This window comes from Schistocerca nitens, chromosome 3 (genome assembly GCF_023898315.1).
Source record: "Schistocerca nitens isolate TAMUIC-IGC-003100 chromosome 3, iqSchNite1.1, whole genome shotgun sequence".
In the NCBI taxonomy this organism is placed as follows: domain Eukaryota; kingdom Metazoa; phylum Arthropoda; class Insecta; order Orthoptera; family Acrididae; genus Schistocerca; species Schistocerca nitens.
Window position 1 is genome coordinate 632769125 of NC_064616.1, and position 15592 is coordinate 632784716.

The 15592-nt window shown below is 38.3% G+C and overlaps 1 protein-coding gene across 1 annotated transcript in view; it reads right to left on the reverse strand.

Moving 5' to 3' along the window:
* Nucleotides 1–6619: 6619 nt before the first annotated feature.
* LOC126248578 (ATP-binding cassette sub-family D member) overlaps nt 6620–15592 on the reverse strand; it is an 85249-nt gene continuing 76276 nt past the window's right edge. The window contains exons 10-11 of the mRNA XM_049949684.1: nt 7597–7747; nt 6620–6931 (exon numbers count right to left, since the gene is read on the reverse strand). Of these exons, the coding sequence (XP_049805641.1) occupies nt 6893–6931; nt 7597–7747 (190 nt within the window). The 3' untranslated portion in view covers nt 6620–6892. The remainder of the gene's footprint in view (nt 6932–7596; nt 7748–15592) is intronic.

Sequence of the window (15592 nt, forward strand, 5' to 3'; positions counted from 1 at the left end):
AACGACAGACCTGTTTACTGATACCATCTCTGTAGAATGTCTGACTTTCTTGATGGAGCCACGACCTCACTTCTGCTTGCCCCACCTCATCAATATCAAAGTGAAACCCTTGAAAGTGTTCTTTAACTTTGGAAACAGAGGAAAATCACATGGGGCCAAGTCGGAACTGTGTGGAGGATGATCAATGACAATGAACCAAAGGTATTAGATTATTGTAGATGTCACAGTGTTTATGTGTGGCATAGCATTGTCATGCTGAAGAAGAGGGTGGTCCATATGTGGACAAACTCTTCAAATTCAAAACTCAATTACATCACACAGTTTCTCATGCACTGACATAATTATGTTACATAGCACCACATTGCATGCTACAATTTGGAGCTCTCTGTTGTCAGATAGCAGCAAATACATAGATATGAAAAATAAAGATGAAGAATGTTAATAACACTTGTATCATTTAAAAAGCTTTAAAAGTTTTCACACAAGAAATCTGGAGACATTGCTTTTTAGCACACCTTTGTGCAGATAGTTTCTTAACCATCCAACTACAAATAATATATTGTCAAAGACGCAGTTCACATTTCTAAAGGCTATCTACACAAACAGTAAAAAAGAACTTAATTCACTACACAATATGTTAAAAGCTACTGTTATATTTTGTTATCTGTCAAAGGCATTTGACTGCGTAAGTAACAGTATCCTTTTAAGTAAATTAGAATAGTACGGTGCAACAGGAAATGCTGCAAAATGATTAAAACTCTGTATCTCCAATAGGAAAAAAAGGCTGTCACTAAGAAAGAGACATGTATTAAGTTATCACTATCAGCCATCATCCAACTGGGAACTAATTAAATGTGGTGCTCCCCAGTATATACCTAAAATATGAGGCATACAGTTAGAAGTTGACAGTGTTAAAATCTTGGGATTACAGCTTGATAATAAATTCAACTGGAAGAGGCATACAACAGAACTCCTGAAGCACACAAAGAAATCTCGATTTGGAGTGTGAATGTTGTCAGATACAGGTGAGATAAAAATAAAAAAAGTTAGCATAATATGCTTACTTTCATTCCATAATGTCATACAGAATCATTTTTGGTGTAATTCACCAAGCCCAACTAAAGTTCTCCAGTTCCAAAAATGTGTAATAAGAATTATTTGCTGTGTGAAATGAAGAAATGTCAGCAGAGGTATGTTTAGAGAACAAGGAATACTGACTATTGATTCCAAATATATTTATTCCTTAATGAAATTTGTCGTTAAAAATACATCTCTTTTTCAAACCAACATCTCAGTTCATGTAACCATCTCAGTTCATGTAACCAATACCAGAAATAAGAATAGTCTTCACAAAGATTCAAAGTCACTTACTTGGGTCCAGAAAGATGTCTATTACTCAGGAACACACATTTTCAATAACTTACCAGCAGCCATAAAAAAATTTACCTAATAATAAAGTTCAGTTTAAGAGGAGCCTATACGATTTATTGGTGGTCAACTCCTCCTACTCCATTGCAGAATTTCTTAGTAGAATCATATGATGTGTATATGTTACTAATAATACGAAGTAATGCTAGTCCTATTATGATTTGACTTCAGAACAAATTCAGTGCAGTAATGTGTGAGCATTGTAAATAACTGTTGTAGAATGATTTTTCTATTTGAAGATGTATGGCTGCGATAGCCTAACAAGAGAGTTAGCACAAGTAGTGATCACAATCCTGCAACAAAGTTTTGGTTTGCATATAAAAGATTTACATGTACATTACAAACATGCACACAATATTTGACAGTTCTCACCAACCTGAATTTTTCAGCTACATAACCATCAAGCACATGAAGTTTTGAGTGCTGGCCTTCCTCTCCTTTCTCTACATAACATAAATATCATGGATGATGTACGTCTTGCACCATACGATATTGCTTCTGTACTGCACTGAAGATTAATCTTTTAAAACTTTTATCCATTATGGACGAGGATCACTGTGACTCTGATGAATAAAAGTTTCTTGAAATAACTGCAACCAGTAGCCTTTTGTTTTGTTCTTCTGCAGCAGTGTGGGAGTCGTGCAATGGTGGCAAGATGTGTATGCGAAACGTGTAAGCACTGACTACGGTGAGAATTATTCACATTATGAGATCAATTTTGCTGTGTTACTTAGAGTTAATAGTATCCGTTGGTTGGTTGTTGGTGCACATAGTATTCTGGAAAACATAATGAATATTTTCCAGTGACGTTAATTTTACTGCACTTCACACACTTAGCCACAGGTAATACATTCCACATGCTTTACAAAACATAAATCAACCAAGGAGTACAGCTAAAGTTAAGTCAAAGAGTCTGTGTTAAGGGAGAGTGTCTCTTTGTTTAGTTCTTGCAATACACACTGTTGACACTAAGTATGTATCTGTTTCATTATTACAAAGATAAGATGTAGTTATAGGGCAAAATCGACATGTGCTATTTATAAAACGTATTGAACAATGAGTTTGGAAGAAGTTACATCTACACTTTTAGCACTGAAATTTCGTTTGAGATTTCATTTATCTTTTGTTTAACCAACACTGATCAACACTTAAGAAATAAACAATAAACATTACAGCATTACTTTTTATTTATTCTTTAATAATATGTCTGTGTGTGTGTGGGGGGGGGGGGCACGAGTACATTGGAAAGGGGGGGGAGAGGGAGAGGAGGAGGGAGGGAGGGAGAGGGAGGGGGGGGGAGAGAGAGAGAGAGAGAGAGAGAGAGAGAGAGAGAGAGGGAGAGGGAGAGGGAGAGGGAGAGAGAGCGCAAGTGCTGAGTAGCTGTTATATACACACACACACAAACAATAAATAAATAAAAAGTAATGCTGTAATGTTCATTGTTTATTTCACACGTGCTGATCAATGTTAGTTATACAAAAGATAAATGAAATCTTAAACGAAATCTCAGTGCTAAAATAGGCAGATGTAATATTTTCCAAACACATTGTTCAATACATTTTTATAAATAGCACATGTCAATTTTGCCATATAACTGTATATTATTTTTGCAGTACTGAAATAGATATATACTTAGTGTTGACAGTGTGTATTATGAGAACTGAACATAGAGACACTCTGCCTTAACACAGACTCTTTGACATAACTTTAGCTGCACTCCTTGGTTTATTCAAGTTTTATAAGGCATGTGGAACATGTTACCTGTGGCTAAGTATGTGAAGTGCAGTAAAATTAACATCACTGGAAAACATTCATTGTGTTTTCCAGAACACTATGTGCACCAACAACCAACCAATGGATATTATTAACTGTAAGTAATGCAACAAAATCAATCTCATAATGTGACTAATTCTTGCCTCACTCAGTGCTTACATGTTTGTTTATACACCTTGCTGCAGCTACAGGACTCCCATACTGCTGCTGACAATCAATAAATATGTACCATCTGATGATGAATTGCTAGGCGGTTCAAAATCAGTAAATTGAAGAACAAAACAAAAGGTGACTGGTTACAGTTATTTCAAGAAACCTTTATTCACCTTTCAGTTTTCTTATAATCCTGGAATGCAATTATCTCCTTTGCCATTGTGTAATTGGTGATGGCATGTATTTTATAAATTTTTGTAATCAGCACCTCAAACATATTCATAAAACCCACTTCTTCAGTCAGCTTGGCAGATAAGCAGATGACTGGCTTCCATCATTTCATAAAAACTCTTCGTTACTGTCAGGTTCTGGATCATCCATAAGTGTTTGACAATCAGGCAAGTTGTTTTCTGCTTATTCATATTCTTCAATATAGTCTATCGTATTTTTGTGATTTATATTATTACCATTGGTTGTGACCGTTTCATCTATCGCACTGATTATGAATGCAGCTACATTTCTCTCCTTTGCTGTAATTTCTGTGAATCATCTTGGCTAACAATTGTGCTCACTACATTTGCACGATTCATTATCACATGATTACATTGACAGCAAGAGTAACATGATGTGCTACGTAATTGGTAACACCACAAATGGTCAGATTAACTGCCGAGATTGACGCAACAAAGACAGGGTCACTATTATACTAGTTTCCTTGCTCTTATGCATAATGCCTGTCTGGTTCCCTGGAGTGGACACTTCAGCAGTTGACCTTTGGTACAGCATGGTGTGTGTTGATCAAATCGTACACTGCAAATAACTACATTAGCTAGAGGAACACTGTTTACGATGGCTAGAGTTACTAAAGTCATGATATCATGTTAGATATGGTCCACTGTAAGCAGAATATTGCATCTTCATTAACTTATAGTGTAATTGGTGATGGCATGTATTTTATAAGCTTTTGTAATTAGTGCCTCAAACATATTCATACAAACCCCAACTCAACTGCAATTGCAACTTGTGCTAACTCCATTGTAAGAACGATCATATGCAACTTAGTGCACTGCACATTTGCATGTTTTCTGACAGATTATTTATTACCTTTCAAATGAAAATATGTTTAAGATTTTCTGACTTTCTCCACATCCATTAGGACTATTTCACTTGTGATCTGTGGAAAGTACATTAGCATATTTCTTTTTCTTTCTAAATATTTATAGTGTATTCTTGTTTTTCTGACATGTTCTACATCTTGGGACGATCTCCTCACTATGGATTTACTGGAACAAACAATAAATATAATCTTTTTTTCAATACTACTGAAAGTACATGCTTTGCTCTGAGCAACTGTGTGGGTGGAGGTGAGCTGTTTCATTGATAAGTACACTTTAAATGTAAAATTTTAATTTATTCCAGGCAATTACACTTCCTCTGCTTCAAAGCTGAGGTTACTAACTAATGGCCAACAACTGTGGGGCTTGATTCATCTACATCTACATGATTACTCTGCAGTACATACTTAAGTACCTAGCAGAGGGTTGATAAAACCATTTTCACATTATTTTAATACCGTTCCACTCTTGAAAAGCGCTCAGAAAAAAATGAACAATTAATTTTTTTTGTGCGAACTCTGATTCCTCTCATTTTATTGTGATGATCATTTCTCCCTATGTAGGTGTGCATCAACAGAATATTTTCACATTCAGAGGAGAAAGTTGGTGACCAAAATTTTATGAAAAGATCTCATCACAACAAAAAAATACCTTTGTTTTAATGAATGCCACCCCAACCCATGTATTATATCCATGACACTCTCCCTATTTCACGAAAGTACAAAATGAGCTGCCCTTCACTGAACATTTTAGATGTCCTCCATCAATCCTGTCTGTTACGGATTCCTTACCGCACAACAACACTCTAGCAGAGGACAGACAAGCACAGTGTAGGCAATCTCTTTAGTGGATTTGTTGCATCTTCTACATGATCTACTAACAAAACACAGTCTTTGGTTCATCTTACTCACAACAACCCCCCACCACCCTTGCGCAGTTACTGAATTGTGCGCAGTCAAATTAACCTTGAGATTATATTTGTATTGTTCTGTGAGTGATGACAATAATATACGTAAATGTTTCCACATACTTATCATTTTTGATTTATTTTATTACATTTTGGTGCCTAAAGTGAGGGTTACCTTATTTTCTGTGGTGTCACCGCCAGACACCACACTTGCTAGGTGGTAGCTTAAATCGGCCGCGGTCCATTAGTACATGTCGGACCCGCGTGTCGCCACTGTCAGGATAGCAGACCGAGCGCCACCACAAGGCAGGTCTCGAGAGACGGACTAGCACTCGCCCCAGTTGTACGACGACGTTGCTAGCGACTACACTGACGAAGCCTTTCTCTCATTTGCTGAGAGACAGTTAGAATAGCCTTCAGCTAAGTTAATGGCTACGACCTAGCAAGGCGCCATTTGTAACATTGCATGTATCTCAAGATAGTCTCACTTGTATCATCAAGAATGCTGTATACCAAAGGACGATATAAAAGTTAAGTGTTCTAGTAGCTACGTTCTTTTCTTTATCACATTCATCACGTATCCTGTTCCAGACTTCGCGCCAGTCGGCGTGTGTGTACGTGTGCCCTTTCGGCTACCCGTCTCTGTGGACTGGCTGCCTTGTCAGTCCACTACATTTTCCATTAATCAATCCATTTATTTTACTCCAGTACATATCACAGACAGCTCAGATAAATAACCTAATGATCAAGATGACTGCTCACAATAAGCAGAAATATGGGTTCAACCTGCCATAAATTTCAACTGTCACTAAATATCACAGAACTAGGACCAATTGGACTTGTGGTGTAGTGTGGATGATCATGAATCACTAGTCTCAATGAAAGCCTATCACATTTTTTCTGGGGTTTGTGTAGTTGCAAACAGGTGTGGGGGAGAGGGAAGTGGTTTTTACTACGTGTCATACCGGTGATTAGCATCTCCTGCAGATTCTGGTTCCTACATCTCACTGTATGCTAAGGTAATGCCTGCTTTGGATAATGCCTCATCAGACTACTTGTTTTCCTCTTCACTGAATGCTCTTCATTAACAAGCATATATTTTCATTTAGGGCCCTTTAGGCCTCAGTTTGTAATATAAACTGTAATTATGCTATACTTCTGAGCATTTGTGAGGTCTCTTTGATTTACATTTGCAGTAGTTAATCCTAAAGAAGAATGGTGTACTTATAATAAGAATACTCTGTAACAAAATTATTTTTTTTTATTTTTTGTGTAACAGTACAAAAACCTGAACAAATATATAAACAAGGAACTCTTGCATGTATTAATACAGTTTCTTTATCACATTTCAAACTCAAAGAAGATGTGTACCCACTCATCCCATTGACACGCAAACTTTTCAACATGGGTGATCCACAATTTGGCACGTTCATTACTTGTATTCCTTAAGACATTCTAAAATTTAACAGAAGTCTCATATATCACATTTCTGCTTCTATCAGCTTCTGAAGCTGATTTATGACTCCATACTCTCTCCAAGCACTTCACATAGTTCCTGGGAAGTAAAAAAAAGTAAGGTAAACAAAACCATAAAAAACAAACTGGTGTGAATATCATAAAGGAATAATTATATTTTTTGTCATGTACTCAAAAATGATGTAGTAAAAAGTAGGATAAACTTTATGGTTTTCATATCAATACACTGAACACATTTTGCAAGAGACAAATTAGAAGTCATAATAGCCAGCTCAGTTATGACTTTTTCACACTGCCAGAAGTGAAATATGAGACAGAAAAATCTTTAGAACTGAGAACAAACCTCACATTGTTAGATCTGTAATCAGATACTCAACCACCAAGCCACAATCAAAAAATAAAATTTGACCACACCATGAGACACGCCTAACAGAGTACCCAACTATTCTGAGCAATTGGAATGCTCCAGGTAGTCCAGTTGTTTTCATTACACTGCCATGTTTTATGTTGCTGCACGTTTATGATTAATACTGGTGACTGATGGCAGCATGAATTCAAATATGACCTCAGTAGTTATCATTCTTTCTTATAACCATTTCTAGTAAACCAACTTTTGTAATACTCAATATTTGCAGACATTTGATCACTACACACAAATAAAGAGAACCCAAACTTTCAAGCAACTGAATGCATTTCAATTTATCAACATAATTTTCATATCACAACACTGTGTATGAGACTAACCTTTAACCTCCTTTGAGCATCAGGTACACCAGCAAGTTGAGCTTCAAGCTTTTGTTTCTCTTCCTTAAGAGTAAGCCGTACATTGGAATCTAATGATTCTAATTTCCATCCACCTTCTCCATCAAACTGCAGCAAATGCGTGTGGAACTTCCTGAAATGAAAATGCAAAAATAATTTAAAAAAGGAATGATGTGGTTGCTGCAGACAGATAATTTTAATGCATAATATAGCAACAAGGATACTACTGACAAAGAGAGCTAGCAAAATGAAATGTGAAGTAAATTTAGTGAACTGTGCAGTGATGCCATAAGTGATTCAATAGGAAAAAGCTCTGAGAAGACAGGTGTAAAATGGGCCACATGTTGGCTGGTTCTGCCATCCTGACTTTGGTCATAGTGTGTAGGAAGCAACTGATGCATAAATGGATGGCAGAAGCAATTCTGTAAAATAAAAAAAATAACACCACCAGGCTTCATATTTGTTGTCTTGAGCATGACTGGAAAAAACACGTTGGCAAAACAAGTGGACTGTGAACCAGTGTAAATAACCATTAATTTTAGTAGAGGGGAGGGCAGGCCATCAGTGCCTATGGGAATGAGAGGGCCACACCAGATGACTGGGCAATATGAGATAACACATAGCTGCTATAAATTCAGACAACCTCCAACACACCTTCTGCTAGTGCCAAGTCTTTCTTCTTGGACCTGGCACTTCTCCACTGGTGGGTTGCCTCCTGGCCCACTCCAGCACCAGCCAGACTCCTGCCCTGGAGGGCAGTAGAATCAGACCAGGACGGCATAGCCATATACCGTTCCATGTTGGAGCAGGTGCCTAGGCACCACTCACTATCACTCTCAGGGGCAAGATCCACCACGGGTGGCTGGCTTTCCCTGCCAGCAACCCGACAGTGTTCAGCACCACTGGCTCCATTCGCAAGTGGCAGTGCCCCTAACTGGGGTGCACGCTGCTGTGTAAGTTTCTGTAGCCGTGAGCTTGCTGCCACCATACACCATCCTTTATATGTGCTGTGAAGGGGCATGGCCATTGCCTCCACCAAGAAGATAGGAGCATGGTCACATGAGTGTTATTGAAATGTTTTGATGTTGTTTACTGAGCTACCAGTAGTCTGCTCCCTCACCCTGGCATACCGCCATGATCCTACTCTGTACAGAAGTGGTCCTGCACACCTGGACCGCTTCAGTTAATGCCTTCAGTGGGCCCTTCATGACACACCAACCTCAATCGGTGACAGAAGAGGGATAGACAGTGTCTACAACCACCATCTATGGATAAAAAAGAAGACTCAACTGTGGCAGGATTGCAGTTTCATCAACATATGGTGGAGTGAGTGAAGCTTTTTTGTTTGTTTGTTTACCATGAGAACCATGGTGATTCAATGGGTCATGTGCCAAGTGTGTAATCGTATAGGTAAGCCCAATGTTCTGTGGGTGTGTAAATAAGAATATTAATTTTACAATATGTGGCGTCATGAGCAAAGGCATGGCTCATTGTCTAGGAGTATGTAAGGTGTTAACTATTCTTCCCATCCTGAATTGTTACACATGTTTAAGGTGCGGTATGAAGTATTATGATTTTGTTACAATTAAGTGTCCTCCTCATGATTTGATTTTGTTTTGCTGTGCTGTATTTATTAAATAGAGTTTTCATGGTGGCAGAGTCTGAGAAGTGTGGAAATGTGTGTTGATAAGGGCAGTGGTGTTGAGCAAGAAATATGGCTCCATATGTAAACATGTAAAATATGAGGAATGTTGGAGTAGTAATATGCTTATGTGATTTTGTCGTTTGTATTTCTGTGATTGATAAAGAATACCATGGTCAGTACCACTGGGAATGGGGCTACCATGGAGGTGGTGTTAAAAATTGTGCAGCTGAAATAGATAAGGGGAAAATGAAGCATGCAAAGTTGTCTAAGGGATTGGAAACACTTCGGGCTAGAGAGAAGGAAATAGCATTTAGCAGTTCTCTGGAGTATGTAGAGGGGTGCAGAGAAAACGCAATGACTGGTGGGTTAGAACGGGCCTCAGGATGTGAGGAATAGGGAAGATTTTGGAGAGGATGGAGAGAAGGGAAAGAGAAAGTTAAAAAGTGAGAAACAGGCTTGTATCTAGTTTACCTGTTCCCTTTGTCCAATTATCGTTGATGTAGTTAAGCCTGTCAACCCTCTCGACAGCAGGATGAAACTTTATGATTGGCAGAACAATCTTTTGAGTGGGAAAATTAAGATAATTAATGAAGAGAGTACTAGTGCTGAGCAAATCACTGAGAGCTTATGATTTGGCACTGATTTCTGTTTCATGCAGAGTGGAGCTGCAGGCAATGATGTTACTGTAGATATTACATGGATTGCACAAGAAGCTGCTGACGTTACTAGCTGTGTTGCAGATGTGGAAAAACAGTACTTACACATATTGTTAAAAACCATTCAAAAGCCAAGACTGCATAAAGTATTTTCTTTTATTCAAGACAACCAGTTTCAACAGTTTTAGCTCTCATCTTCAGGTCTTAAACATTTTTTATAGTAAAACAGGTTCATTTTGCAAAGAACCTCATGTGCAAGATGTCAAGTGGATAAAACTCAGCACATTATAAACATTTGTCATCACTAAAATATTTAAAAATACACAGCACCTTGTCAAAAAGCCATGTCCATATACATATTGCTAACAGATGCTTGTTACATGATACAAATATGATATTGTGTACTGTATTTGTATCCTGTAACCAGCATCTGTGAGCAATATGTATATGGACATGGCTTTTTAACATGGTGCTGTGTATTTTTAAATATTTTAGCGATGACACATGTTTACAATGTGCTAATGTGCTGAGTGTTATCACTTGACACCTTGTGCATGAGGTTCAATGTAAAATAAACATATTTTATCACAAAAAATGTTTAAGATCTGAAGATGACAGCGAAGACTGTTGAAACCAGCTGTCTTGAATAAAGAAATATTTTATACAGTCTTGGCTTTTGAATGGTTATTAACAATTAAAACAGATCAACCTTCAATACCCTCATAATGAGAAAATTCAAACAGACACGTACATTCCCTCAAAAGTAGGGTAAGTGTAGGAAAAGGAAGAGGAGATTTGTAAAGTGAGTAATCAAACCAACAAAGCAGATTGTTGAGGAGAGTACATCAGAGGTTCAGAATGTAATAGTAATAGCTGACGTGCACTGCGAGCTGTTGACAACCAACGTGCAATCTGAAGTGTGTGACAAGTGTAATGTAGGTGAAGGGCACAAGGCATGCCTCAGAGTAAACTTTCTGCCTGGATGTCATGCCATAATTTAACCTTTGGTGACACAGGGGGAAACTTAAAGGGACTAAATTCCAGCTATGGGAAACTGTCACAAGGTTGACCACCTTAAGGGGCAAGCTGGTTAAATTGCTAACAAAATCACTAAGGCTTAATTCATATGATATCATGCCACAAGGCACCAGGAAGTTGATCTGGGTGAGCAGGGGTACCAGAAAGCCAAGCATTTCAGGAAGAATTCAGTCTGCAATTAGCACTACAGTGAGAGAGCTAAATGACCCTACCTGTTGAATGTAGTGTGAATGGTAGTATTATATGTGATTCATGTACAAGGATAGGTTTGGGAATATGTTTTCTAGTAAACCATAAATGGAATTTGTCACAATGACACAGTCTTGGGTGATGTTCCTAAACAATGAGTTGGAAAACCACCAGCTAGAAAAGAAGATTCCGAGTATAAGAGTTTAATGGAACCAGACCATGTACTGTTAAAAGAGATTTGTCAAGGATAATTTAGGGAGAGAGAAAGAGTTCTGTTGTATCATTCTTAGTTTGTAAGTTGAAAATGGAGGAGTTAACTGTTGTACGTATGGACATTACAATGCAAGTAATGTCAAAAAATGTACTTTGTAGTATTTAAGAAATCATAAGGACCTTTGAAGGCAGATGATGTGAAGCAGTATATGGAGAACTGTCAAGAGATACTAGTTGTATATCCTTGTGAGAACTAATGAACTGTTAATTAGTATAAAAATGACATTTCTCTTGTAATTGCAAGTAAGGATCTAGTGAACTAAACATAGCAGGGCAAATCATAGCCTCTGAATCTTGTGGAATTCATGCTGTGTAGCACTTAAGAAGAAAAAATATAAATATTGTACAGTGTGTCCATGTATACTGACTTGTGTTGCAGAAAGGTTAGGCGTAGAGACTTGGGGGTATTCCAGATTTGCTCATTACTGCAGAAACAAGCAGTTGAAGGCCACAAGTGAGCACTAAAATGTTGGCCTGCCAGATGCAGGTGGACTAGACCAGGCACCACAATAATGCAATGCAGCGGTCAAATGGAGCTCTTGCAGGATGAGCGAAGCTGTTCCCACACCACCAGGCCTCGGGTTTGTTGTTCTGAGCATGACTCGAAACAGTGCATTGCGACAACTGAGTCACAAACCAGTATTAATACCCATTAATTTTACATTAATTTTAGCTGAGGGGAGAGTAGTCCAGCAGTGCCTGTGGGGACGACAGGATCATGCCAGGTGACTGGGCAATATGGGACAGTACACAGCTGCTACAAGTTTGGACCTTCGGCACTACCCCTTCTGCTAGTGTCAAATCTTTTTCTTGGACTTGATTCTTCTCCACTGGCAGGTTGACTCCTGCCTTGGAGGGCAGCAAACCAAGACCAGGGCAGTACAGCCATTCACCCTTCCATGCTGGTGGAGGCGACTAGGCATCACATGTGCCACTTGCGGGGGTGGGATCCACTACTAGGTGGATGCGCTGGCTTCCCCTGCACACAACCTAGCAGACTTCAGTGCTGCTGGCTCCACCAGCAAGTGGCAGTGTCCTACTAACTGTGATGCACATCACTGTGTGAGCTTCTGGAGACAACATTCCTGGCTGCCAACGTCATGGCTCAGTAGCTGTCAGCTCGCTACGTGCTGTGAGGGGGCGTGGTTGCTGCCTCCACTAAGACACTATGAGCCCATGAGTGTTAATAAAATGTTTTGACTTTGACGCCAATTATCTAAGCTACCAGTGGCCTGCTCCCTCGCCCCGGCACACCGCCACAACCCTACCCCGCACAGAAGTTGTCATACACCTCTGGATTGCTTCAGATTTTAGGCGTTGATTGTAAAATCAGTGCATGACAAATTAATTTAGTTGTACAAAGTTTTGAAGGTTTCTCTCATCATTTATCACCAACAAAGATATGCATGCCACTGACCCTCAGTGTCACAAAATTTAATGTAACTACAGAAACAGAAAAAAGATGCAATATATGAGAGAGAGAGAGAGAGAGAGAGAGAGAGATTTTGAAGACAAGTTGTGTGATTAATCTGGGGTTTATTTAGTCAGCATGAGAGAGTGGCAGAGGTGACTGACATCTTTAGCAGGAGAAACTGCAGGAAAATGTAATATACAGTATAACATAAAGAATTAAGAGTATCAAGAGTAAATGTTCCAAGGCAAATAAAGAAACATATTACTTCCTCTCACATACATCTTATGGTTGTAAAATTAGATAAATTTGAGTTTATGAGAAGACATACTGGCAATTATTCTTATGCACCATCTGAAAATTAAGAGTGATGGTGGCAAATTTATATTGGTACAATGTGCACCTTTTGCTATATAATATATAGTGCTCACGGAGTACATATGTAGTGTAAATGCATTCAACCTCATTAGTCTTTTGATGTCTCTAAATCTTGCATAAAACAATGCAAAGAAGTAGTCAACTCTAAAGATGTCCCATCATATTTTTGGGGGAAGAGCATAAGACTGATGATAAGGCACACAATCGGAAATTTACCAGTAAGAACAATTTGAATTTTGATGTATCACACAACAGCAAGGAAAAACACTTTGTGAGTACATGCAATGTAGGGTGACAGTGGCTCAGAAGACCAAAAGTACTGGTGAGATACAAAAAAATTCTGTAAAAATAGAAAGACTGAACCAAAGTGAAAGCTGTTATTTGATTAATTTTATTTGCATTATTTCCACGAGAAAGATACATTGGGGCTGAATAATATTAAAAGATTATGCCATGAAAAATGTTTCTCTAAGTTTACTAGGCAGATTGTCACAAGGTGTAATATTTTTTCAAGTTTGTGCAAGTTATGATTTCCCAACATTTCTTTTACACTTTCTTGCCAGACAAACAAGCATTTCTCTAGACATCTGATGTCTCCTGTAATTTCCACATGATATAGATTTCATACACTTAAGCAGTATTCCAGTATGGGTTGTACAAGTGGTTAGTATACAAACTCTTTTTGTAGACCAATTGCAATTTTCCAGTATCCTACCAATGAGTCATAGCCTGCACTTGCTTTGCCTACAACTCATCTTTCCACTTCTATATCTCTACATATTGTTACTCCAAAATATGTGTACGACATGACATGTGACTCATTCATTAATTTAATAATGAAAACAATCAATTATTGACAAAATTATTTAATTTGATAGATAAAAAATCTACTCAACAAGTGGCAGCAGAACACAAACATAAAATACAGTTGTAATTGGCAAGCTTTCGAAGCCAGTGGCTCCTTCTTCAGGCAGAAGGGTTGAAGGGGAAGGAAGAGGGTGAAGGAAAAGGATTGGAGAGGTCTTCCCCTTCAACCCTTCTGCTTGAAGAAGGAGCCACTGGCTCCGAAAGCTTGCCAATTACAACCGTCTTTTATGTGTGTGTTCTGCTGCTGCTTGGTGAGTAGATTTTTTAACTATGTAATTAAATCATTCATTAATTTGTTAGTCATAGGATATGTTTCATGAAATGTTCCTGCCCTGGGCTTATATTTTGTTGAGATCTGACTGGGTATTATTGCAATGTTAACTGAATACAATTTGCTTATAGATAACTGCATTATCTGTGAGAACCTCAAGACTGTCCATGAACAGCATTGATTCTATTACACTCCCCTGGGCCATTCCAAATATTACTTGTCTTTACACAACTCTCTATCCAGGATAATGTGCTGCATGAGATCTCACACAAATTTTTCTATCCAGTTCGAATCTGAATCAATAATGAATATGAATTATTTTGTTTAGAAGGTCTTGATGTGATATTGAATCAAAGCTTCATTTAATATTTTTTCTCTGCTTCCATTCTGGACATTTTCTCTATAATTAGTGAATTTACTTAACACATTCATATATGATTATGGTAAGTGTTTATTTCAGTAATAAGATACTGATCCATTTCAAAACAGGCAAATGATTCCAAATTCAATGTAAACACACACACACACACACACACACACACACACACACACACACACACACACAACAAAGACTTGTAAAATTCTTGCACCCCCCACCCCAATTGGCGATGCAAGTTACAATGAAGTCTTTAGTGATGGTGACATCACTGAAGTGATACCTGATATGAGGCCTATTCAAAAAATTCCGCAATTTTGTCCACATATTTTTTCTATGCTTACTTTTAGTTATTGTGCATGGTTTCCTTCGAAATACTCTCCTCCATAATTGGTACACCACTCCCAACACCGTTTCCACTTCTGGAACCACTCTAGGTATGCCTCTTGCCGGATTGTGTGAAGCACTGTCTGCGAATTTTCTTTTGTCTCATCTTTCATTGCAAATCTTCATTTTTTCAATGTGGTATTCAATTTTGAAAATAAAAAACAGTCCGCAGGGGCCAGGTCTGGACAGCATGGAGGATGAGGCAGCACAATGATTCCATTTTTTGTGCAGTAGTCATGCACCATCAGGGACGAATGTGTGGGTGTGTTATCATGATGTAAGAGCCATGAAAACTTTTTTTTTTGTCTTGGAAAACCTTTCCCCACCCATTGTGAAGACTGAACCTTGGTCTCAACATCATAACTGGAGACCCACATCTCATCACCAGTTATGATTCTCTTAAGGAACATTTTGTTCTCACTTGTGCGATCCAAAAGCTCTTCACAGACTGCGAGGTGAAGGTCTTTCTGAACTTGACTCATGATCC